Here is a 26,278-nt window from a genome sequence, read left to right on the forward strand (position 1 = left end):
AAAGGCGACCTTGGCAGCATTTGATAAAAAAAAAACTTCCGCTGTTCTTATAATACATGAATCCCATTATCGGGACCTGGGTGGTCGAAAATGCGGATATTATGCAGTGCGCCTGTTGTATGCCTAAAGCGGCAGCGGAAAACTGCAGGGCAAATCTGGAGTTCAGGGGTCAAAGTCGGTTGTTGCTTTATACAGAGTCCCACTGTTTACTATGGGCGCTAAGGACAGTTCCTGCGTTGTTTGGATGTCTCGCAAAAATGTCGAAGTCATTGAAACACCACTTGAAAAACAGTCGCAAATAAAGGAACTACATGGACAGCTGACATCCATTGAGGTCACTCCTTGAAGTGTCCCCACTTGACCATGGGTCCGAGAATGGGCCACTTGCTGTAGCTCTCTGAAGCAAAGTACTCCTTGATGTTTGGCAGCTCCTCGAACCTCTTGAGGTACTCCAGCAGTGCGGGATAACTGGAGAACGCCTCAGGGTTGAACTCGTGGTTCCAGTCTAGCGCCTCATAGAGCAGGAAGTCCACGTAGGTGAGCCGGTCGCCCAGCGCCCATTTGCGGTCCCGCATGTGATCCGCCCACGGCTTGAGCACAGTCACTAGGTTGTCCTGGTACTTCTTCCGGGCTTCGTCGAACGTCGGGTTTAACGCGGTCATTGTCAGGCCCAAGGCCAGGTCCTTCGCCTGCTGTTCCAGGAGGTCCATCTGCAGCGTTTCCTGCTCGTTCCTGCGTAGAGCAGCAATCAAATACAATGTCTCGAAGCAAAATGAGCAGCACGCCGATCGTGTCTAGGCGTGAATCGTACTTATAATGTAACTTTTACAGCGATAGCTGTTATGAGCAAGGCTTGCTGAAAAGCGTGTTTGTCATTGTCGTCGTCGTAGTGAAAAGACAATCAACAGGACGCAGCCTCTATGACTACTTTGATGCGTTCGACCTAATGAGCGCATCTCCTCGAAGCCGAGGCTTCACACTCGTGACAGGATATTTTTGGAAGATAAAGGTGGACAGAGGTTAGTGGGTGACGCTTCTGGAGGGTGGGGGTGGGGAAGGAAGGAAGGTAGTTGGCGGGTGGTGCTTCTGGAGGGGACCGCTTTGACCACTGCGTCTTTGAATTCTATTTCGCCGTCTCTTTTTAGTGCTCCTGCTTCGTGGGCTTTTATATTGGGCTTCTAACGAACTGGCTCATGCCTTCGCTAGCGACACATCTCCGAGCGACTCTGCCGGGCTATTAGAACTTGAAGGATGAGCGAGCTATGCAAAGCGAGCACCGAAGAGAGGGACTCAGAGAGCTACGACACTCACCGAAGGCTCGTTCAGCCTCTTCCCTAGTCCTCACTCGTCGCGAATCTACTGACATCAGAATTTAGCGAAGGCTAATTTTCGACATTGTGTCCTCTACAACCACCACATACCCAATAGCCCTGGCCACTGCCGCTGCCAGGTATGTGGCGCGTACTGTCGCCACCACCGACCAAAGTGCGGTGTCCTAAAAAGAAGGTACACGGATTGCATGGTGATTGTATGGTCCTTAGCGTCTCTTTAAAAGAGTCGTGCGCTAGCATATCTCCTTCATTTACTGTAAAGGAAAAAAAAAGCGTGAACACAAAGCCTAGGCCGAGACGCCTTGTTGCGAAGGCTACGCACCTCGCCGCCAGGTCGTGCTTTCTGGCCAGGTACCGCAGAATGGCCAAGCTCTGTGTGACCTTGACGTCGCCGTCGATGTAGTAAGGGAGGTTGGGGAACTGCAGTCCCAACGAGAACTTCTCGCCCTGCCAGTGGGAGCGGTCAAAGTCCGGCGCGGGGCCGAATCGGTAGAGCTTGTCCTCGAACGCGACACCCTTGTAGACGAGCAGGTTGCGGATGTACTGGCCGAGGCCACGCACGCTCCAGTAGCCCAGCACCGGACGACGGGGCATGTCGTGGCCCTGACTGTGCCGGCACCAGCGCGATCTTTGCCTTTCCCTTCGACCTTCTAGATAAAAAAAGAAACAGAACAAGTAAGCGAAAGCTCAAAGGCTTTGCCCCGAGCCTTCAATAATTCAAAATCACCCGATGTTTACGCTAGCACTGAGTAAATTATTGAACTGAGAATAAAACGTGTTGGAGTTCCTGTATCCGCGAGAGCCTGTACATGAACACTACATATATTGTTAGCACGAAGCTCCTCCTGGTGTCTACGATGCCTCACACCGCTCCTTATGTCCGAGTCGTGACGTCGCTACTCTGTCATAGCCACACCGCTGAGTTCACGTAACATACACCAGCTCCTGTACACGCGCCTAAGGAAACAAGTTGGCGCCTTCCGCTAAAGGTATGACGTCGGCATGAAGTAGAGTCCTATATGTACAGGGTTGGTCAAAAGTTCCCAGGCCACAGGGTCTGCTTTTCGTCGGTACATCCTGACACTTCCAAGGTTGTAAGAGGTTGTAAGAGGTCAGAACGAGGCTTCTTCTACTCTCTACAGATATTTTGAGCTTCGCGGGTGTCGTAACTGCCTGAGTCTACTGCTCAAAAGCAGACCCTGTGGCCTGGCGGGAACTTTTGAACGACCCTGTTACGTTCATTTGTACACACGCCAGCGCATATGCTTGTTCAGATGACCTCTCCCTTCAACCGCGGCAGTCGTCTGCGTGCTCCATCAACACCCTCTCAATGCTAAGGCCTCTCCACCGGCCGCGTGACGTCACGCCAAGGGACCGTGCAGGCCCCGCGCTCCGCGATTTCAGCGCGCCGCGCCCGTCTGCACTATTCGGGTACTGCCGTACGTAGCTGCCTTATAAGTGATTCCTTCATTTTCATTTTTGTCGTTGCTGCAGAAAAGAAATTCGCTAGTTTGTGCGCGCCTTAGGCTATCATTTTATCTGCTTTATATATTTTTTTTATTGCAGAACACCTTATTGTCAAGAAAGTTCGAGCTGCTAATACAGTTTTTTATAATAAACAATTTAGCATACGGCCGCCAATTTCGCATTATTGGTCATTATAATAAAAAATTGATTAGTTAATTTCAATTAATCATCTAAGTATTAGGTTCTATCACGTACATGATGTCTGCCGTGCGGTAAAATCCATCCGCACAGACCGCACATGCGTATATCTAGTTGTTAAAGTAGAAGTTCGTGAACATTGAAAAAAAAAACACCGTCTACTGCGCATTGTGTTAGTTTTATTCTGTATTGTGTTTTGCTTAAAGCTTTCACACACAGCAATAATGACACTCACAATAATGTTGCGCTGTTGAGTATTTGTACAGCTAATCTGACCCTTACAATAAAAAACGACGAGACACCAGCAATGAAGTGTGCGCAAAGCATTTTTATTGCTTGGGAATAAAACTTACTTCTTCTTAAGCGTTGCTGCTTTCCGGGCTGCGGCCTTCTGCTGCGCATTGTCTTGTATGGCATCATTTCTTAGTTTGCAAAAGTTGTTTAGAACAACGTTGGTTGCAACGCGTACTACCAAGCGCAGGAGAGTTTGTGCAGTGTGGCCATTTTCACATGTCTCAATGTCGTGTTCGTCCAGGAGGGAAATCGTCTGTGAAATCACGACACCACGTTGATTTCTACAGGAGAGAAAATCTTCCGCGGTTGCTCCAAAAGACAACTTCTCTGCAACTAGTTTAGTCATCAGTACCATGTGAACTGTGCATGGCTGGGGAAACTTCAGCCCTCCTCTCGACAGGTTAGCTATCATGGCAGTATTTTCCGCTTCGATCTCTCGATTTTCAATCACCAATGTGCTGAAGCAAGCAGAACATGAAAGCTTCTTTAAAGCAGCATGAGCAGCGTATCCTGCAATGTAGACAATAGCATCCATGTCAGAGTGGGCGTGTGTAATATCGTCGTCGCTGACAGCCACAGAAAAGTTGCATGGGACAAGATCCTCACTTACGTCTTCAAACTCTGTTTCCTCGCGTGGAAATGTCAAAAGTTTTTGAAGACGAAGCTTCTTCTCACATTCGTAGAGCTGACGCACGGAAATGTGGTACTGTGATCCTGCCAGCTGGCGGTAACGGCCGAACCGGTCTTCTAGCGCATCCGTCTGAAATTTGCCCAGCAGTACGTACTTGAAGTGAAGTTCTTCTAAGCAGTAGCGCGAGAGTTCTACCAGAGAATAGCATGTCAGTCGCAAAGCACTGTGAGTCTCTTTCGTCAGCGAGCCACTGGTGATGTTTATTCTTGCCCAAGCGTCCAACCAGTCCACAACGCCGCTCAGGAAAGCTAACTGTGTGTCATCAACAGACCTTACAGGGTCTTGCATGCTGTCCCTTAGCCTCTGGCCTTTGCAAGGGGTCTTAACATTGACTATTTGCCACCATGTGAGGATAACGTCAATGAAAAGAGCAGTCGACTCAGCTTGAGGAATCTTGAACGCGGAACCATGTGTCCTGAGGGCATTTGAAACAAACTGATTAATGACGTCGAGAGCGAGCTTTACATTTTGCCGCTCCATTGAGGTTGGATTCACGGCTTTTGCGTTCAGTCTGTAAGCAGCCTTCACAAGCGACGTCTTCTCTGAAGAATAAAGCTGCCGCACAGCTGCGAAAGAAGCAGCTTTCATACGAGGAGGCCCTTCGGGCATTGCTCCACTCAAGTCCATTTCAGGGAAATAGAGGCATGTTCCAGGGTTTTTCTGGTTAATCCAATTGTTCCTAATGCACTTCAAGAGATGCACAGGATCGACCACGTAGAAAAGAGGGCGAGCGTTATCGGCTGGATGGGGATAGACAATGCTCACCTGAGGACTTGTAGCAAATAACGACATCATCTTGCGGTTCAGAGCATTGTTGTCCGTTATCACAGCGATAATTTTGAGCCCCATTTTCTCAACATTAATGATTATGTTCTTAGCATGCTCGTGCAAAATTTCTGCGCTCAGTTTGCTCACAGGTAATATGTGAATGACGTCCTTGTTTGCAGAAAGGAGTGATTGTACCATGAACACATGGGCTGTTGTTGCTGGTTCCGTTGAATGAACCGACGATCCTACTATTGTGCCCCCTTTGTAGTCGAAGTATGGTTTTATGTGGATCTCATCGATCATCAGGGTCACTGTCTTCTCGTGGTCTTTCATTGATTTGACTCGTTCTCGGATGTAGGAGAGACAGTGCGGTTGATTTTGCTCCACAAGAGGGTCAGCTTTGTAATTTGAGCAAACACGGCGCAGTGTGGAAGGATGGGGCAGAATGATTCTTGATGCAGCTCTTGTGAAGTGATATGCGTGAGGAGAAATTGAATTCAAAATACTGGCGAATACCAGCAGCTCTGCGCTATACACATGCTGTTTCGCGAGGAGAAGCTCTATCTGCTCAACCAGAAATTTCAGCAAAGAAGACTGTTCTTTCGTCGTATCACTGTCCTCAATGAGGTCTGCAAGCAGTGAACCGACAAACTGCAATACTTTAGTATGTTTCGACTCTTTCGTCACCTCAGGTATATTATGCAAGCCTATCTCGAGTTCTTCTAGCAGCAAGGACAGGCTGGAGGTGTCGCATACTTGAGCTGGCAGAATCCTGCCTGAAGGAAGCGACAGAAGCTTCACTCCATTCAAGAAAACAGAAAGTGACAGATCAGGGAGAACTACCAAGGCGCATTTCACATTAGGTGAAGGATCATTCTCGATGAGAAGGAACCTAACGCACTGCTCATCGACAGAAACGGTCCAGAATTTCGTGTTGCAGATTCCAGGCAACTTAGATTTGAACTCCTCGTAAGATGAAACTTTGTTTCTTTTCTGTTCAAGCTCATTAGACTGAAGTGACTTCCTCATAGCCTCCTGCAAAGCAGCGTTTTCCCTTCTTGCTTTTTTCGTCTCTGGCGATTCACTCCGTCCAGGCGTTGAGGACAAGTATTTTGGGCAGTTTGGAAAAACAGAAGGCGCAGCATCAATCTTCAACTGTAGCCTGTCACGCTTCACCTCTATTATTTTCCCTGTCAGTTCATCTTGGTGTGACAACGTCGTAATGAAGTCGCCTGCGTGGAAGTGCAGTTCACACACCTGCACGAGAAAATGAAGCAAGGCCATTCGCCATGACTCTCCATTGCCTAAAACACTAAGTAAAAAGAGTCTGAATAGTGAACAGCTTTTACATATTTACACAGCTTTTACACAAGCCTTATGCACATCCACAGAACTAAATGCTTCCTGGACAATTCATACATAAGTGTAAGAAGTGATATCATTGCCTACAAAGACAGCATGCCTTTCCGGGAGCGACAGCTCACAACTAAGATAATTACCAGCGCCTATTAAGCAATATTTCAGAGTCTTACCCTCGAATGCTCTGTAGGTGTGAAATCCTTCCGTGGAATGGCTCGCAACCAGGCTTTTCTTCGTACTTCGTCTCTTGGGAAGCAATAAACACGTACTTTGGGACCATTCTGGTAGTTCCCGCGGCACCCGGGAACACAGCACCGGCCCATGTTTCACGAAGTTGCACTCGCTACACGGCAGGCAATCAGTTTCCCATTCGTGCGCTAGCACAGGTACGCACGCCACACAAGAAACGGCCACACGAAACAGACACAGCCGTGCGAGGAGCGAACGGAAATGCACCCAACGCCAGGCTGAAAGACTCAAGCAGCAGCTAGACGCTCACTGCAAGACTGCGTTCGTGTCTGTGCTTGCCCGGGCAAGCGCGAGCACATCGAGGGAGACAACCGAGCGGAGCGGAGCCGCGCTTGGTGAGCAGCCTGACCGGACACTTGGCGTGACGTAGCGCGTGTGGAAAGGAGGGCCTGGAGAGGCCTGAAGAAAGTATTTAGAGGGTGTTGGCTCCATAACCTCTTCGCCCTCTCCCTTGACTCCATCCACCTTTGGGCCATGAACAATGACATAAACGAACAAAATCTGCCAGGAAGTATAAAAAGGAACTCTTGGCCGTCGATACGATTGGAGCCGACCACCTTCTTAAACTGCGGCGGACATAATCAGATAGGACAAAGCAACATGAACAAGGGTTGAGGTGAAACCTCAAATGTTTTGACAAAAGGGTTCGTCTGACGAACTTCGGCTCCCCACTGGACCCTTGTTCATTTTGTTTTGTGTTGTCAAGAATCCCACCTTTCTGCATTTCTCTCTACTGCAGATGACCGGATAAGAAACGACACAGTGGCATAGGTGCACAATTGAACTTTGTCGAAAGACTTGCGTTGGTTTTTTAAAATGAGCTTCACACATTTTGCGCAATTCGCCATTTTCGCGAACTGTTAATGCAACTCCGGCGAAAGCCTTCGCTAAATTGAGCACATTCTATTTGCAAGTAACAAGTCTAAACGGGTCACTACGACGTCTGCGGAGTGCCTCCCGTAAAGATCACTTTAAAATTTGATCGAAGCCAACGCCTGTGTATTTGCGAAGGTTGTAAAGTATATTAAAATTCTGTTGCATTCAACGACAGGAATTTGTTTTTGTTTTCGTACAGATACAAACGTACGCCAGTCACTCCAGCTCGTACATATGTACACAATTCCGGCGTAATTTTCGGCAACACTCGTTTCAAAAGCTGCTCTCAGTTGCAGCGCGCCATCCAGTATGGCATGCTCGCCATTTACCAAATGAAATAAGCGGCGGAGACTGGACAGGCAGTGGGCATTGGCGGGTGCTTTGGCGCGGATTTGATTAGAGTGGACTTCGTAAGTTACCGCCTGATGTCAACTGTATGTATACTGTAGGCGGTGCGGGCTGGGCACTATTATTTTTAATTCTTTTTATGGAAAACTCTACTATATGTATGTATACTGTGTGAAAACCTATATGACGACCAAATTTAGTACGCATAGAAATTTCTGCTGATAAACTCTCTTCATGAACATACACGTAAACATATGCCTACGTATGTGCCTCTGGTAGGAGTAGCGAACCGTTGACGCACGTGGTTTTGTAACTGGCCACCAGATAGTACCAACCAGCAAAGCGACAATCACGTCGCCATATAAAGCCACAAGGAAACAGCTAATCTGCCAACCTTCTGACACTGAGCGGTTTTTGGATGAACTGATATTAAAATGACGCAAAGGACGAGCTGCCAGGCATGCGCAGTAAACTGTACACGAACCATTGAACCATATGGAATGCTGCACGATGGTACAGGATAATGAAATTGCATTAACGTTGATGCGCGCAGTGGTGAAAAATTGGCATGCTCACTTTACGTCCAAGCCTAGACGTTAGAGGAGATTGTTAAGCACTCGCTTACACATCATTACACCATATATTTCCCAAGTTTTACTCATGGCACAATGTGTATGATCCCTATGTGAGACAGGTTTGTGGACGACAATCACGGCACCTATCTTGCCACCGGTTAGATGGCTACTCCGCTTTACCCAGCAGCTATGCGGCAAAGCAGCATTTCTAACTGCCTTGTGTTGGCTATGCTGCACTGCACCCAACACATAGTGCTTACTGTTTTTCAGATAGTGAACAAAATACCTCGTGTCTGTTCTTTAACGAGGCTCTGCACAGCAAGACATTTCCTTTCTAAACGGGTTTCGTCATTTTTTTTTTTCGCTTGGCAGTCATGCATGAGTGGGGAGTTGTGGATGAGGCGACAGAAATCAATATGCTAACGACCTGCTTATAACTGGCGCTTCTTGCTTAACGTATGCAAATCGCCCCCTGTCCTTGAGCTTGCGTGCAGCCAGCGTGATGCCTGAGAGGGAGAAAAAACTTACCGTTGGCCCACGGCGGCTACCTATCCGGATGCAAACGAATTAGGCAGCGGCGGCCTACCCGGGCGCAGCTTCGGGCCGCAGTTTCCGCCCGGCCGGTCACGGTGAGACAACTTCGCGACTCAGCGCTGGAATTCTGAGCCGCTATGCCCTCACTCTCCCTACACCCGACCGAGTTTCTCTTTCCTGAATCTCCAGGCCATGTCCTCTTCCCCACTGCATTCCCCTGACACGAATCAACCGTTTTTATAAAACACAGAGCAGGTCAACGGTGCCAGAGAAAGCGGCACAAGTCGCCTCTTCTATTCGCGTCATCGACCTTGGCCTCCTAGAGCCCAGTTTCCCTTGGGCCCGACTCTGGCGCTCTTTTTTATTTTTCCTACCTACTCTGCCGACGGGTGAGGCTATTTTTGAAGAGCCCCTCTTTTCGAGCGGGAAAGGGAGGAGTCAGCCTCGAAAGGAAGGCGGAACCGCCGAGCGTTAAGTAAGCGAGGTTTGTTTTCGTCCTGTCTAAAGGGGCGTCATAACAGCGCCGGACGTTCACTCGTGAACGTCGGTCGCGATTGGGGGCGCACCGCTCACTCACACAGGTCAGTTCACTGTAGGAGCCAGTGAATGAGTATGTGGTACTTCATAGTAACAGTGTTCAGAAGAAGTAGGAGCAGTAATAGGTGCAGTAGCAGCAGCAGGAGTAGTAGTAGTAGTAGTAGTAGTAGTAGTAGTAGTAGTAGTAGTAGCTATATAGTTATGATGTGGTTTGGTAGTAGAAGTATCGGTAGTTGTAGTGGTAATGGTAGCAATAGTAGCCACTGTTTTGTCGAAGTGGCTGTTGAAACAGCAAGAGCAGTGGTAGTAGCAACTACTACATGAGAGCTAGCAGCAGCAGTAAAGAAGTAATGATGATGATGATGGATTTTAATGGCGCAAGGGCAGCTCGCATGGCACAAGGTTGTCTTGCTCTACACAAGTATGGACCTCCTTCACCCCACGACGTCACGAAGATGCGGTGGCGCTGATGTTAGCAGCGACTTTCGCATAGTAGGCAAAACAGGTTCCGCTTGCCCGTGCCTACCGCAGCTGCCTCAGCTACCGGCGGCTGCTTCAAGCCTGTGCACTGCAGAAACAGCATGTATTGACCAGCTGCGTCACTGCTGGATCCGCGTAGTAGCATAAAAAATATTAATTTAGCCTCGATAGGTTTCTCGCGCATAAATGCCGCATTCGGAAACTGGCTAACAGGCATTGGGCCACGGTAGTAAAGCGCGAAGTCTGGGAGTCGATAGGCACTGACACTCAATGCACTTAATAGCATGCAAGTTACTGCGTTCATTCACCTGAACTTCAGGATAGTAGGCTGATAATTGCTCAAGGAAAAAAAAAAAGACCTATGTAGCTGCACACGTATATACTTATCACCTTGAGCCGGAGTGCACGGGGCGCCGACAGGTTCACTCGCCCCCAAGGAATGCGTTTTTTTTTGTTAATAGCACACCATGTTTTAATGGCGCGTTTTATGACATTTAATATTTACTTGAAACTGTTTCTTGATATGACGACGTAATTATTCCATTCGAGTAGAAAGAAGTCTGGTAAGTTGTGTCAATCTTGCGCGGTCGCGTTGGTGTGCTTAGAATAGCGTACCTTAAGTATGCTAAACACCATATGTTTTTTCATTGCATCATGCATGTGTCACGTTTCATGAGGTAGTACATGATCGCGAAGCTTGTTTGGAAAGAAGCAGCCGCAGGCGTGCTACTAACAGACACGTGGCGAGATTGAGAGGGGACGCGGCAATGAAAAGTGTTTTTGTTATTCATGCATGTGATATGTAACTAAACTTGGTGCAAATATCAAATTCCTACGCTAGTTTCAGTAATTCCTTTTATTTATAGCTATACCTGGTGCAGTTCTGGGTAATTATAATTAACACCGTCGTCAAGTCCCCCCAAGGTTTCGAATAACTGAGTAGATAGTGCGCAGTTTTTTTATGCCAGCATGTACATAAAGCCCTGTTCTGTACGATGACGCGATTAGTTCTTTTTCTATATGATCAGTACTTATGCATGCATAGTTACATGAAAACGTTTCTTACAAGAAATAACTAACACAGTACTGCACGTGTAGGGAAAAAAATCGAGAGGTTTATTACGCTCCTCAACGTCTCAGGAATAGTTTGCGACAAATGGAATCATTTGATTTTCATGCGAATTACGAAGGTGAGTGATCCAGTCGCAGAAAATGTGAGAGGTCACAAAACGAACCTTAAAGTTTATGGCATCTTCGCTTTCGCTTTGGTCAGAGAAATGCGGCACTGAAATCAAAGAAATTACCTCACAATTTTTGAAGACCACACTTCTAAAAAGCGTAATTTATAAATTTGTACTCAATATTTTGCTATAATTTTTCTTCACGAAACTAGACTTCAGGGCTAAGAAAGAAATAATTCTAGAAATAAAAAATTTTCACCAAATCGACCAGCTTAACAAGAGGACAAGTCGGCCTGGCTGGTGCGTGGTCATGCGGCTAAAAACAGCGCTAAGCGAGACAGAGGAGATCAGGGACACGACGCTGTCCCCACTTTTCGCACAGCGCGACACGTACATATGTCAGCAGACGATGAGCACACGTCTGCTCCGACGAAACAAGGCCAGCACTTCCCCTCACTATTGTCCCGAAGTAAAATCATTCCGGCTAGTGCAGAGTGTCAAAACTTGTTTTATTCAATGCCTGCCGCATAAATAAACGGGAGGAACGCTTTCTACATGTTTACTACTAACCATATATACAGTGGCAAACTATTTCTCTATATAGGCCGCACGTGGCCAACGCGAGCTCGTGTACTTCAACAAATTACTAAGTTGGAAGCATCGACCATTGCTATGATTCGCAGAAACTGGAAACGCGCCTACAAGCCTTGAAAACCCGCGCTCAACACCTATCCGCGACGCCACTCCCCGACCTTTTGCCTAGCACGAGCTCGCTAGCGACTGCAGCGCCACCTCGTTTGTTTACAAACATGCAGGAGGTCCATAGGGTCGAAGAACCATTTCCGAGCATTTCACGTCAGAGAAGCCGCTCAGCATCCGGCCAGGGGAAAGCTTTAACCTATTGGGAGCCGGTGTGTACCCTGCAGCATTGGGCATCGAACCCCGAGCCTCCCGCATACAATGGGGTTGCTCAAACCATTTGGCCGCCGCTGCGGTGGTATAGCGGTAGTTTTTAGTAGAACTGGCGGTTCCAGGAATAAAAGCGACAACGACGGCGGTAGTTATAGTACTAGCAGTACTAGTCATACGGGCGCACGGTTCGTTATGTTAGTCTTGAGTGTAATACATATGGTCACACAATATACTGTACCTCAACAGTGTCTTTTGATTTGAGGGTGCAGAGAACTTGTCTGCACTTTGTATACGCATCACCAGTTTTACTCGCTATAACAGAGACAAAAAAAAAACAAAAACAAAACAATGTTTGATGTAGCCCAATACCAGGTATAAATTTGTAAAATATTAAAACCAGCTGGGCTGATAAAAACCGCTTATAGCAGGACTAGTAGGAATGAGAATTTTCAGGTTATCACTGTTTGAGCGCGCTTCTTGGCAGCGTCGACAGTCTCTCTCAGAGGGCAGTACAGTTTTCAATTCGCAATGGTGGTTAGCACGCCATGGGCCGCACTTGAGCTCTGCTGGCTACTCAGTCATTCTTCATCTTTCTTGCTACATTGACAAGGCGCTCACAGCAGCACGATATAACGGTACATGCGTAAGTGCTGCCATCTGTCGGGACATGAGCGCAACTCGAACCAACACGCGCTGTGTTCACGGATTGCGCTCCGTCAACTGTGCAATACGCGCTCGGCCGCGGTCAGCGCAGCTGTAGTGAGCTAAGAGACTGTTTGTTCCCAATAACGCTAGCTCTCTGCTGAAATTCATTCAAGCGCCTTCGAGTTCAAGCTCTGTCTGAAGTGTACTGCTTGAAAACCTCCGAACGATAGGCTGTTTTCACTAATCGTATCCCGTAGCTTTATGCATTAGAGTTAGCAATTTAAGTTAGTGTAGTAAGGTTAGCCCCGAAAATATTAGTTGCTCACTGAACGCGTAGTATAAGTGAAAAAATAAGCTCATTCATTTCGGCGCGATTTTCATGACCACTACAGAAGCCGCGTGATTTCTGACAACTTATCACTCGACTCAGCTTCAGTGGATTATAGCTTTGTTCGTGAAAAAATATGTAAACTAGCGCCACCATTGCTTGCCCCCCAGATGATGCCGCGAGTGTCACAAGTTGGTTCGAATTCCGACCACGAGCTCTCTGTGTGTACACAATGGCGCTGTACATTCGCTAATACCGGGCTGAAACGGCTTCAAAATATCTGCGCGTGTAATATCACATTCATGTGCTTAACATGCCACCTTTCAGGGTACAGCCATCCATTAGGTCCACTGCCCGATAGACGCACCTGTCCGGCGCCGGCTGCGCCTATATTCACATGCAACATCCTACAACCTCAACGACTTCGGTTAAGAGATCCTTTAAGTGGTTATTAAAATATGAACATAAGGCGCAGGCAAATCTGTGACAGCCTGAACCTTTTCGTAGTCAAGAACAGGGTTTCTTTAACACCGATTCCTGCAGATCATCAAGGAATATACCGTCCCTTCGCGCATCTACACATCATTGGCTCTCTTACAAATTATGTGAAATGAGGTCCTCTGTCGTGTCCCGTATTAGGTTCCATATACCGCGCACTGTCCTGCTTTCCGTATGCTTTCTGCCTAGCTGTACACAGTGCTACGCCTGCATCCTGATCAGGACACGTGCACACCTAATTGCCAGGTATGCAGGAAAGACGGCATCAAGACGACCGAGGTGAACACCACAGAAAGAATATATTTATTTCATCGTCAAAGAAACACAGCATGAATCAGGCAGCAGACCCTTCCGCGTGTGCGGAGGCCGAGATTGACAGTGCGCCAACATGTACACACAGAACCGAAACAAATCCCGGAACGCGAACACGAAGTGAAACTAAAAGCCAGCTTCCACTGCGAGCCATTCCATCTTTTCTTTGTTCCTAGCAGCCAGCACGCGTCCAACAGAAAAACAAGCCCCATCTATCTCGAACTGTGCGACGTTCCTGCTTTCCGGTCGGACCCGCCCACACGATGTTTCGAATGCTCGCGTCGTCCGCAGCTGCGCGGTGACGTGTAAGTACTTTGTCGCGGTGGCGTACACTGCCTGCCGCTATTTTAGAACTCGGCGCCGCCGTGCGGCGGTTGAAAGCAACTTCATTTACGTACGTGAAAGAAAACAAAAATGAAGCAAATAAATAACAAGAAAAAAAGTGATGTAGTGCACGCGGAGGAAGCCCCATAGTTTTTTTTTTTTTACACGATTCGTGTAGAAAACACGAAGCACACGGAAAGCCAACCGCCTTTTAATTCCTTTGGAACGTCCCTTGCTTAACCCGAACATGAAATGAAAGTCGGGAGAGAGAGAGAGAGAGAGAGATAAAGAAAATACAAACAAGAAATGATGACGAGCGCACAAGGAAGTCGGCAACGCACGATCCACTCACCGAAGTGGCGCGCACGCTCTCATACGCGAGCTTTCCCTCCCTCCTTTATCTCGGTTCGCACGCGCTTTACCGTTTCGTCCATCCCACGGACACACGCATACTCTGGACTAACGCTTTCCTTCAGAGTGCGCAGAACGCGCCGGTCCCAGCATAACGTAAACTTGTTAATAATAATAATAATTAAACTTGTTAGCGAAGAAACAAATGACGCGCGTGTTGTACTACACACGTCGAGGTTTGGCCACCTCGAAAGAGAGAAAAAAAATATTAGGGAGTTTTAGCGCACCGGAGGCGCACAAGCGTAGGCGTATACAATACAAGCCGGATGCCTGCTGCGCATGGGCAGTGGCAGGTGCGCCACTCCACTTGTCCACTACGCACGCGCAGCTTGCATACAGCTGGTGCGCTATACATCTACGCTACTATGTCTCCGGCACGCTAAAACTCTCTATTGTTCGAGGTGCGACGACGGTAACGGGTAAGTGAAAAATGAACAGAAAGAACAAAGCGCCGTTTAAAATGAAACAAGGAAAACAACAGGCGAAGGAGCGAGATGCAATGAAAAAACATGGCTGCAACGACAGAAGGGGTGAGTGGGTGTGCGAGGAGGGGAAGCGGCGGGGTCTACTCCATGATGACGTCCGCGTTGACGTCAGGGAAGGGCGTCTTCCAGTAGTTGAAGGCGTTGAACGCCGGGTCGTCCTCGTCCGACGGGGTGCCGGCGACATCCATCATGGCGGCGTCGGCCGGCAGCGGAGGTCCGGCCATCTCGACGACGGCGGCCGCGGAGAGGACCTCCTCGTCCGGCTTGCCGCCGCCCGGCGTCTCCGCCATGAGCGGCAGAGCCGTTTCCTCCATGGGCGACGTGACGGGGGACTGGCCGAGAGCGGCCGTCACGGCGGGTCCGCCGGCACTCCCGTTGTTCGCACCATTGTTCTTGTTGTGCTGCTTATTGTGCTTGGAATCCTGCCGAGAAGGGGGAGAAAAAAATACGGGACGTTGTTGCTCTCACCTTGGCTGTTACCTCGGGCCAAGATCGAGCCAAGGCTGTTATCTAGGGTCTCTCTCTCCCTCCCAACTTTATCTCCCAATGATATATGCATGAGACAGACACTGCGCCATTTCCTTTCCCCAAAAATCAATCATTATTATTATTGTTATTATTATTATCTGCCAATAAGTAGGCTACTGAGACATCCCACTTAGAGGGTTCCCACCAATCAATCAATCAATCAATCAATCAAACAAACCAACAGGAAATTATTTTGCCAAGAACAGAAGACCCGCCGCCGCGGCTCGGTGGTTAGGACGCTCGGCTACTGATCCGGAGTTCCCGTGTTCGAACCCGACCGCGGCGGCTCCGTTTTTATGGAGGCAGAACGCTAAGGCGCCCGTGCGCTGTGTGATGTCAGCGCACGTTAAGCATCCCCAGGTGGTCGAAATTATTCAGGAGCCCTCGACTACGGCACCTCTTTCTTCCTTTCTTCTTTCACTCCCACCTTTATCCCTTCCCTTACGGCGCGGTTCAGGTGTCCAACGATATACGAGACAGATACTGCGCCATTTCCTTTTCCCTCCAAACCAATTATTATTATTATTATTATTATTATTATTATTATTAAGAATATAAGGTATACGCTCTGTGGGGTAAAGAATTCCAAGTAGCTCTTTTTGAGGCCACATTCTACTCATTTTCAACAATCTGCGCACCCCTAAGCTGCTATGTCGGCGGGAATCTGGGGAGCGACCCGCACCCTTCAGGTGTAGAAGCGCTCCTCCAATAGCGTGCGCCAGGGAAAGAAAAATAACGAAATAAAGACGCGCGTTAATCACGACTATACCGCTGGAGCGTTTGCTACAGCATTTAACCTGCTGCAGTTCGACTCTTACGGTGAAGGCTTGAAGTTTAGTGCGTTTCGGGAAGCGCACCACTTCCCGAAGTGGGCAGGAATTTGCATATCACTGCTTCATCAGACCCTATCACTGCTTCGTCAGACCCTGCGCTACTTGATGTGAGAAGAGAACGAATGTCACGACTTAAATGCCCCACTATTCTTTTATATAGACGTGTCTGAAGCCGCACGAATTGTATTCAGAGCGCAAATCATTCCTCCAAAAGCTTCGGAGGCACAGCACGGAAGATAGCAGCACCGACACATCTGCTAACGACCATCCTCGACATGAGACATGATCCACTATTCGCACGCTTTCCTGCAATCTCGAAACAGAGCAAGAACCACTACACGACTGATTCAGTTGTGACACCGGGAAAACGAGAGGCGACGAAGCCCTGGTAGCCGGTATGCAAGACAAGTCGCCGGGGTGGTCCGTGAGTATGTAAGTACACGAGAGTCTGGTTCGTACAACCCGAATAACTAAAGCTCAGCACCGAATTAACAGTTTGATACAAATGTAGTAATTTTACGTCACGCGATACCTATATCAAAATACACTTAAAGGGAGCTGGAAAGTAGGCGCGTACAGACGACCGATCGATATATAGTTATTACGTGCAACGAACTCTAATACAAGTGAATAATGGACATGGGCGCCAGAGGCATTCACGAGAAATCGTTATTGGTGAAAATTTACGCTTCCCACGGGGCACGTGAATAGCACTGTTTCAAGGCTGACAATATGCGAATAGTTTAGCTTGGCTGCCAAACTGAATACGAATAATGTAGGCAGACGTCGAATCAAATACGAGTCAAGTACGTTTACCAATATTCACTATCTCTGCCTACATACATAAAACACGAAAAAATTATGAGATCACTGCGGCACCCGCACTGGAGGAATGCGTAAGCATTCAAGCCTCCTAGCCCCCCTTCACTCAACTTCAAATTTGGCGCCACGCTTTAGTTCCGCCCACTTCTGGTGTTTTCAATTTTGGCGCCACTTTTGCTCCGGCCCCGTCCACTTTTGGGGCATTTTTGGTTATAACTAACTAATTATTACCCCACATGCACCTCATGATTTTCCCTGCGACATTTTTTGATGTTCTGATACAACCATTCCTTATCTTAAACTCAATTCGTTTGAACGTTTATCGTGATGACAATCCCGTGATGACACGAAACCGCAAACAGCCACACAATGCTTGCGCATTAATAACCGTGTTAAACAACGGAGCGCTAGTGGCGGAGCTATAACTATAACTTACGGAGTTACAGCTATGGCTGCCAAAAGACGCACAAGCACATTAAATATACGTAGTAGTAGGAAAGATATGGCATAGGAGCGGCATATGAAAATTACAATTTCTGAGTGCTGACGACAACGAATAAACAGAGCCACATGAGAGGGCCGAGGGGATGAGGTGTACGAGCCACGGCGTCGATCGGGCGTCAAGGCTAAACATGTCTGCGCAAAGATGCGTCGCCCGATCTCGGAGGTTATGTATGAGCATTATGAACGCTGCCACACGATTTTTCCGCGTCTCCTTGCCCCACCACCCCGCGTTTTGCAGTTTTTGTGTGCTTCGCCAATCGCGACAGCATGCTGTACGTGCGACGTCAGAGTGGGCCACGTTTTTGAAACAACTACTCGTCAAAGAAAACAGTTGTTCGAAAACTATTCGAAAACTTGAAAGCACATTCGATTCGTCTCGAATAATTTTGAACGCGCGTTACTCAATGCGTTCAACGAATCGAACAGGAGGATATATCCGATTCACCATTTGAAATTTTCGAATATTCGCGCACAGTCAAGCTGTTTGAAAATTGGTTTTGAGGAAAGGAAATGGCGCAGTAACTGTCTCATATATCTCGGTGGACACCCGAACCGCGCCGTAAGGGAAGGGATAAAGGAGGGGAAAAAGAAAGAAAGGAATAGGCGCCGTAGTGGAGGGCTCCGGAATAATTTCGACCACTTGGGGATCTTTAACGTGCACTGACATCGCACAGCACACGGGCGCCTTTTGGGTTTCGCCTCCATTGAAACGCGGCCGCCGCGGTCGGGTTCGAAATCGGGAACTCCGGATCAGTAGACGAGCACCTTAACCACTGAGCCACCGCAGCGGTTGCCCAGTTGTTTTCCTCATCGGTTTTGAGCGTGCGTGCACGCGTGCGTGTTTTCCCTGCTTCCAGCAATACGCCTGCTCACCGTTCCATGTACAGCGAACAGCTACGAGCCAGCTTCGAAACCCATCTTTTCGCAAGGTCCTATGCATTTCATGAACAAACGCCAAAGCTCAAAGTACCCTGAAATGATGCAGATAATTTCAACTCCATTTCCCCACAAAAAAAGTTCGACATGGCGTCGGACTCTGATCAGGCGTCGTATTTTGGTACTGCAGGTGGTTTGACGAATTCATCACCAAGGCGTCAGCCAGGCTGAGTTCACTGCGGGGCAGTGACTCTCGTAATGACCTTTAATTGGCCCTGGCCTGATCCAGCTTTCACAGACGGCCGCTCTGCTCTGTGCATGCGCGCCTAAAACTTCATCCGCACCTCTCCATCTCTGTTTTCTCCCGAGCTCCACTTGTTGAAAAGAAACCACCAACTACTGTAGTCTGATACAATTCAGGAAAAAAGCGGCTTTTCCCCGTCAAAGGACCCCTTTCAAGCCAACCCTCACGAAAAATTTTTTAGACAGTCTATAGAGTGTCCATAGATTTTTGTATATAATGTCTATGGACCAGTGTACAAGCAATACAAGCCCTATAGACAGTGTATAGACAATATATAGATTTATGGCCATAGACGTTTAGTCAACCTTTGTCTATATACAGTCTATAGACTTTGAATAAGCAAAAGGAAATATCTATATGGAGGCAATAGTCTATAAGAAGTCTATAAACAGTTTACAGACCACTTTTATCAGGGAATGGCATCCACCAGTTCTCATAAACCTGAGCTTGACAATGCGAGGAGCGGTATGACAAAGCAGGGAGGCAACTATCCCCGACAATGCACGGAGGGGATCGGGGCTGGCCGGACTGGAGAGTGTCACACTATAGCAGGTTCATGAGAATCGGCTGCCGCCATTCGCTGGCAGGGGGTCCTTTGACGGGGAAAAGCCGCTGTTTTCTTGACTTGTATCCGACTGTGGTGCCACGTGCAGTTCATGCTGGTGACAGGTGCAAGCGACTGATGGTGGTAACTGTCATGAATGCACCTGATACTCCACATGCATTTGCTTTCAACCAGTTTTCTGGGCAGGAGACTAATTTTCACGCACAAATCAGAGGGCGCCAAATCTTGCGAAAAAATGCGGATCAAGCCAGCTGTGGTCGCCCCGACCCAGTAAGCTTTGTATCACTTCCCCATATGTCTCTACCACACATCACTATGCTTTGCTTGCTTCCCTTAGGATCGACTCTTGCCGTTACCACACTATTGGTTCTCGGTTTTACGCATTGCATGTCCCCCATGACCATTCCCTCCTCTTGATTTCAGCAAGTATATCATTAGATCAATGGTGTTCTGATATACAGTGTACATATCCATGCTGCCCTCCTTCTGTCTCTTACCGTCACCCTAGTAATTTTCTTTCCACAGCTCACTGCCTGAGCCTAATATAAATCTTTTTCAGAGGTACGCAAGCTCAGGCCTCAACCGTGAGTACGCACTGACAATGTACAGATGTCACATATTTTCATGCGAGAGGTTGCTGACCGCAACCACTAAATGAATATTCTAACACATTCCCTTGGTATTCTGCCTTGGTGCAGAGACAACACCAACCCTATACCAAATAACATGGGGCTATAAGAAAAATCACGGCAGTCCCACACTAGAGAATCCCACACCGTAGCAGCAGGAGGCCAACGGACCAAGTCTGGTTGGTTGACCGTGTATATTCAGTACAGTTTATTACTTTAGAAGTCCCCCGGAGGGGCATTACATATGTTGCAGCCATGGCCACTGGAGCCCTGGACTGACACCCTTTTGCTATACTCCACGTCGAGTACTGTCGAGGGCAAATAAAGTTTTTCACTCACTCACTCCCGTGGTACGAATCTGACATCACTGCTATACATTGACAGACGTAATCCCTCAATACTTGCAGTACCTCACCACCAATCGTTACTGTTTCCTTGCTACAGTAGAGAATATTTAATTTAGTTTAATTTCATTTTATTACTCTCAGAGCAAGTCAAGCGTTACAGATAGGAATGGGAAGATAATGAGAAAAAAACAGGGCATAAAAAAAGAGTGGTCACCGCACTTAGGTAGAACCAGTATCCTTTAATTTGACATGGTCTATAATGGGGACAGTGGAGGGGGGAAGGTGGTTCCAGTCTATGAACTGGTCAGTCCTGCACTAGGGAACATGAACCTTTAGGTGGTGATCTCAGCAGGACAATGAGTACATTGCAGGAGTAAACAGGGACTGCTTTAGGCTACTGCTAGTCTAATACATTTTATGAAAAGTGCATAGGCAAAAAATATGACGTCATATGGAAAGATCTGGAAGATTAAGTGTTCTTTTCATTTGGGAAACACTGGCATGACGTGAGTGACTATAAATCTTGCAGAGCAATTTTGGATTGATTCAAGTAAAGCAATGAGAGAGTTAGTGTATGGAACCGATACTGAGGCAGCGTACTTAAGCTTTGAGTGCACTGGAGTTTTATAGCGAAGTAGTTTTAGAGGGATAGGGGCCATGGAAAAGTTACAAATGGATGAAACCAAGCATGCGGTTAGCGTCATTAGTGATAAAGTCAGTGCTTGCTTTCAGGGCAGGTCATCTGGTATTTGAACACCAAGATACTTATACTTGTTAACTTGGGTGAGTGAGGTGCCATTAAGGCAGTACGAGCACAATATTGTTTGTTTAGTCATGCGTGTAATTCTCATCACATCACATTTGTTACCGTTTAGTTTCATGCGCCAGATGTTACAACAAGTTACAATATTTTCCACGTCATTTTGAAGACCTTTTTTTTTCAGTGAAGGAATACTCATGCCGCACTGAAACATACAAGAATTCTTTCTTCCCCCGTACTGTGCGGGAATGGAATGTCCTCAAAGCGAATATTGTAGAGGCTTCTACTGTGGAGTCATTTAAGGAGTCCCTTAGGAATTCGTAACAATTTTGCAGCATTCAACATTTTCCTTTTTTTTCTTTCCCCAGTGCTCATTTTGACGCCAGGCGTCGTCTAATATTGTATAATGTTGTTTCTTTTCGTCGTTCATTTTTTTCGGTATTGTGTGCTGAGTTGCGTGTACCTCAGGGAGGTTTTCTTTTTGTCAAAGTGTATTTTACACCCACTCCTGCTTAAGGCTTTGCAATAAAGCCAGCAGTCTTCTGTAAATAAATAAATAAATAAATTTATTTTTGAGCCTAGAGTGATCTTTTTGTAAGGCATCTTTATGAACAACACAGGTGAGGTGAAGGCGTCGACCCTTCTGTACATAACAGTGATAACCACGCGAAGGTGTCTTTACAACTTCACATGCAGCGAGCACCTGCGCAAGCTCGCTATTGTGTACTGACGTCCCTCTTGTGAAGATTCATGTCACGCGCGTAGCACGTGCATGCTTCTCACGACCGAAAATTCATGAGCACTGCGCAGGCGTCCCGGTAAACGTTGGTTGAAAGATGACTAATATTCAAGAATAAACACACATTACGCTCCCTCTATATAGTTGTTTTCAAAGAGCATATAGCAGCTACCCGTAAAAAAAAAAAAAGTTTCGCGAAACTATTAAATATAAGCGAGAGGTGCACCCCTACAACTCAAGTGATAGGAAGAAAACGAAAAAAAAAAAGATCGAGTTTCCGGAAAAGAGAAGATATAACTAAACGTCAGCGGAAAGAAAGCATTATGTCAACACAGCGCTAACAGCGCGCGCCGGTACGGGTTATTGGCAGACTTGTAGTCTGAAGGTCTTTCAATTTTCACTTTTGCCAGGCGCCTCAGATGCCAGAACTGTTGCTAGTCGCTTTTATGAGTGCTTCCGAGACGATGCGAACCCAAAATAAAACGCCCCCGACAGCACCTTGCTCTAGGCCCCTTGTTACGCAACACGAAATCAGCATGTCGGTTCTACTACTTCACACTGCGAGTTGCAGGCCTTGCGTTACTACAGGGTCCTGACAATACCGAAAACCGCTGCCGCGAAGCCAGTGCTTGCGTCTTCTTTCTACAGATGTCGTGGAGCGCAAATGTTGGCGCTCATTCGGCGGCCGTCGCAACAAACTATGCTTAGTCACAGCGCACGGTACGTCTCGCCCATTATCGACCGGTCTCCGTCCTAGCAAGCGAAGCATAAAGCCCGATCCCGGCTCTGCGGCGCCAGTTTGCCCGCATTCCCGGTCGCCTGTCAACCTTTGTTCATTCCTTTTCACGGCACCCGCGAGCACCTCGTGTTACGAGGGATTTTCGTTTGGCTTAACTACTGGGGTGTCCGCAGGCAGCCGATCGCTCACTATGTCATCTTCAATCCGTTATCCGCAACGAGGCAACGCGCTCCGCGCAGTTGGCATCCGCACGCCGCCGCGAGGATAATGCTTACGAGTGTAAACATCCTTCACCGAGGGACATGCGTAGCAGGGCGCGCCGAGAGATAACCCAGAGACGCGCGCTGATGAAAAGCCTACCTTACCGAAGGCCTGTTCTTTCGGTGCCGCCTGGACTTCCCAGAGGAAGGCATGGCTGTCGTTGACGCCCTCGAGCCGCGGTCTCTTCTCTGGCGGCGGACCCGGCGTTCGATAGAAACCGCAGTCCCGTACCGTGCGCTTGCGCCGCAGCAGTGGTGCTGCCGCCGCCGCGGCGTTGTGCAGACGACGCACTTTGATCCGCCGCCGGTGCTCGCCGGCAGCAAAACATGGGCTCCTCGGTCGCTTCATCGGTGCCGCACGTCGATGTTTTTAGCATTGAATTCAATGAGGCGTAACGCTTTTTAAAGGATAGAGTGTATGCGTCTTCTGTGACGTATGTGTTCGCGGCGGGTGAGTCGTTAGCCTGAAAAACGGCCTGCACGAGCTCGAGACGGACACCTGTAGGAGACAAAGCGTTCTGTGGCGGTTAGAGCCGATCGAGTTTGACGCACTTGCTGACACTTACGTCTGTTTTAATAAGCCGTATCAAGAGTAATGATGATTGTACACCTTTTCAGTGCTGATGGAGCAGGTCAGATGCTTGTAAATACAGCGTGAATTGCCGCGAACACATTTATCACAGCACACAACTCAGAATCCGCACGCTGCAGCGATAGCTGCGCCTCCTTGGCCTTGTGCCTAACTGCATGCGCTTAGCCTTTGCTTATAGTGTAAGTACAATTATAGTAATAATACATAAATATTTATTTAATAATAATAGCTTGAAATATACAATTGCGTTTCTAAATTGTTGGCTTGTTTTAGTTGACAAAGTTTATTTCGCAGCGCCACTATCCGCGAACGACCTGAAACCGGAAGCTGAACACATTGGAGCACGAGTGTCATCATGGCTGACGAGGAGTCGCCGAAGCAAATCAGCTTAGTGATCAAAACAGCGAAGGAAAAGAAAGTAGTAAAGGTTGAAGAGTCGGCTTCAGTCAAAGAGGTACGTTGAATGGTCATTCTTTTCCAACTACAATGCTCTAACCCTGTGAGCGCCGCAAACTTGCCAGTAGCTAGTCTACGTCACACAGGGATTGTGTGTATTGATAGGCCTAGGTATTCGAACAGAGCCGCAAGAAAAAAGGCTGTTCGAACGCTAGGCTCGCTTCATCGGCCCTGTCAAAGTTGTATGTTGTGTCTGGGCGAGTTGGGATCGTCGATTCGGAGCTGGGAACGCTTTGTAAAGCGTGAAACGAGTGTTCGCAGGGGTCTGCGCGATCGGCGGAAGATCGCGGGGCTTCCCACAAGCGGAAAATGAAGCGACGCCACTGACAGTTGTTCGAAGCAGGTACGCGTTCTGTTTCGACGCTGGCAACGTGACGCGTCTTTCACATCCCGTTCACTTCGAGAGTCCGAAACGCCCGGGCGTCGCCATATCCGACTGTTGATCGCCAGTTTCCTGCTTGGCGTTTCTGGAATTTTCACCCCGAAGGACGGTGGTTAAACGGGGGAGGGAGGCAGGGACGCTTGCGGCTAAAGGAAGCGGCAAGAGGAAAAAAAAAAAAAAAACTACGGCTATCGCAGAGCGGTGTCCTTTCGCTACTTTCTCACGGGTTGCCGAAAGTGTGCTGCTCCACTTCCGTCTTGCGCGCGATCCGGCGGAGCGCTCATTATCGTAACTGGATTAAGCTTCTTTGTGCCATTCACTGGGAAAGCCGCCGGATCGAACATGCCACTGCTGCTGTTGTCTTAAGGAAAATTTTCAGGATCTCTCGATCCTGAAAACGAGAGTGGCAGAAGTGGAAAATTTATCGGTTAACGTTGCAGCAGGCAACTCGTGCGATGTCGTTTTGTTTTCGCGTAACGTGTGGCTGCTGGTGATGCTGGTGACACTGAATGGTTAAATGTTACGTATAACCTACTGTGCAGTGGTAATGTCTTGTTAAGGGCCGCATCTTACTTCATCAAGGTTCTAGTTCTTTGGCAGATTGAATGTAGTGATGCGAGGTCTGAGCCATTTGTGCTGCATCCTCACTCAGCAGGCTGTATTTTGGTCTTGGTGTGTCAACTTATGCTTTGTGGCACGTGGAACTGCTTCTGTTGTGAAGTCAAGCAGCCCGGTTGCCCATTTATTACCAGTAGCAGCTGTCACATCTCAAGCTATCTTACTTGTTCTTTGATAACAAAGCTCAGTGGCTAGTCTCCTAGTTTCTCGGGCTCCTGGTTCGCTTTCACCTCTCTGATAACGCTCGAGCAATGCCATGTTCATGTGTTCTAGAATGCTGACCGTGAAGATAGCATTTCATTCTTTCATTGTGGTCACTAGGCATCGAATGTTGCTTTTGCCTCGTGTGTTATGTGCTGCACTATGGTGAGGATTGCCTTGTAGTGGTTGGACTCTTTTCAGTGAAGAGAAACTTTTGCAGAGACGTGATGCATGTGTATGGATACACACATCTCCGGGGCAGATTTTAGCGAACTTTTATTGAATGTGAGTCGATGTACAGCAGTATGAAAGTGAAAGAAACACCTTACAGTCAAAATGCCAAATTTATTCTTATGTGTGCATAAAACTTGAAAGGGTATTTAAGGGATCATCAGTCCACGGGAAACCTACAAAGAAAAAAAGTAAGCTTTTCACACTTGCTGGGGAGAGTATTCATGCACTGGACTCTATAAAGTATTTTCCCTTCATTTGCTTTGAGCTGTACATGTAACGAAAGAACTTATACTTTGCCCTCGATTAGGCTAGGCTCTCTAGAATGTAGTAGGGATAGGAAAGTATGCATCCTTGTTATGTGTGTGCTTTTGCGGGGTTGTGTGCACCCAGACATGAGTAAAAACAAGAAGGAAAGGAATTCGTGTCACTGACAGGTTCACTCATTCTCTGGCCTTTTCTGGCGCAGCCAGAATGTCGGTAACAAGCCTAGGGTTTCTCGAGACACATTATCAGTGTTTTGCTCAGGTGCATGTGGCAAAAAAGAAAGTGCTTGGCCACTGCGGTGTTTTCATTTAGCCAGAGTCAACTAAGCTTCACTTCTTTCTGTCCCTCTGATGCCCTTGGGGCCATTGATGAGTAGTCAAGGAGGTGCTCTTGAAACTGCATTTGTCGTACTGCATTGTTGCGCTTTCATTAATGACTCCGTGTTGCATGGCACATCATTTCCGGGTGTTTTGTTTTGTGGGTGCCTAGCTGAACCTTGGTTGTGTTTTATCTTCTCTGTAGCTAAAAGAGCAGGTGTCCAAGGAATTCGGGGCCCCCCTTGAACAGCTCTGCCTCATCTTCGCTGGAAAAATCCTCAAGGACCAGGAACCCATCACGGCACACAGTGAGTGATTTCGACGTGTTTTCTCTTTATTTAGGCAGCTACAGCAGCTGGCGAGTTAATGGATTCATTGCAGCCACACAAGGATATTAGTGGGCACAAAGTTGCGACTACACAGGCTTTCTTTTATTGCCTCTACCATTGAAATGTGGCTGCCATGGTTGAAATTGAACCCATGATATTGTGCTATGAGAAGCCAG

The 26,278-nt window shown here is 47.7% G+C and overlaps 3 protein-coding genes across 3 annotated transcripts in view; 1 reads left to right on the forward strand and 2 right to left on the reverse strand.

The window, feature by feature from the left end:
• LOC144118471 (glutathione S-transferase-like) lies at positions 1-9,010 on the reverse strand. Its single transcript, XM_077651407.1, has 3 exons — positions 8,685-9,010; positions 1,654-1,981; positions 1-732 (listed from the first exon to the last, which is right to left on the reverse strand). Exons 2-3 carry the CDS (start codon positions 1,923-1,925, stop codon positions 336-338), a joined length of 669 nt encoding a protein of 222 aa, XP_077507533.1. The 5' UTR covers positions 1,926-1,981; positions 8,685-9,010; the 3' UTR covers positions 1-335.
• A 4,541-nt stretch (positions 9,011-13,551) lies between these two features.
• LOC144121001 (uncharacterized) lies at positions 13,552-23,438 on the reverse strand. Its single transcript, XM_077653887.1, has 2 exons — positions 22,810-23,438; positions 13,552-15,225 (listed from the first exon to the last, which is right to left on the reverse strand). The coding sequence occupies exons 1-2, from the start codon at positions 23,056-23,058 to the stop codon at positions 14,884-14,886; spliced, it is 591 nt and encodes a 196-aa protein (XP_077510013.1). The 5' UTR covers positions 23,059-23,438; the 3' UTR covers positions 13,552-14,883.
• A 159-nt stretch (positions 23,439-23,597) lies between these two features.
• The window catches only part of Ubqn (ubiquilin), a 32,560-nt gene continuing 29,879 nt past the window's right edge, over positions 23,598-26,278 (forward strand). The window contains exons 1-2 of the mRNA XM_077653886.1: positions 23,598-23,755; positions 25,979-26,081. Coding sequence (XP_077510012.1) covers positions 23,657-23,755; positions 25,979-26,081 — 202 coding nt within the window. The 5' untranslated portion in view covers positions 23,598-23,656. The remainder of the gene's footprint in view (positions 23,756-25,978; positions 26,082-26,278) is intronic.

This window comes from Amblyomma americanum, chromosome 2 (genome assembly GCF_052857255.1).
Source record: "Amblyomma americanum isolate KBUSLIRL-KWMA chromosome 2, ASM5285725v1, whole genome shotgun sequence".
NCBI lineage: Eukaryota > Metazoa > Arthropoda > Arachnida > Ixodida > Ixodidae > Amblyomma > Amblyomma americanum.

Excerpts from the sequence above, each read along its gene's own strand:
- LOC144118471 (XM_077651407.1), bottom strand. The coding sequence starts at position 1,925 with ATGCCCCGTCGTCCGGTGCTGGGCTACTGGAGCGTGCGTGGCCTCGGC. Across the intron at positions 733-1,653 it reads AAGCACGACCTGGCGGCGAG|GAACGAGCAGGAAACGCTGC; the intron begins GTGCGTAGCCTT and ends TGCTCTACGCAG.
- LOC144121001 (XM_077653887.1), bottom strand. The coding sequence starts at position 23,058 with ATGAAGCGACCGAGGAGCCCATGTTTTGCTGCCGGCGAGCACCGGCGG. Across the intron at positions 15,226-22,809 it reads AAGAACAGGCCTTCGGTAAG|GATTCCAAGCACAATAAGCA; the intron begins GTAGGCTTTTCA and ends CCTTCTCGGCAG.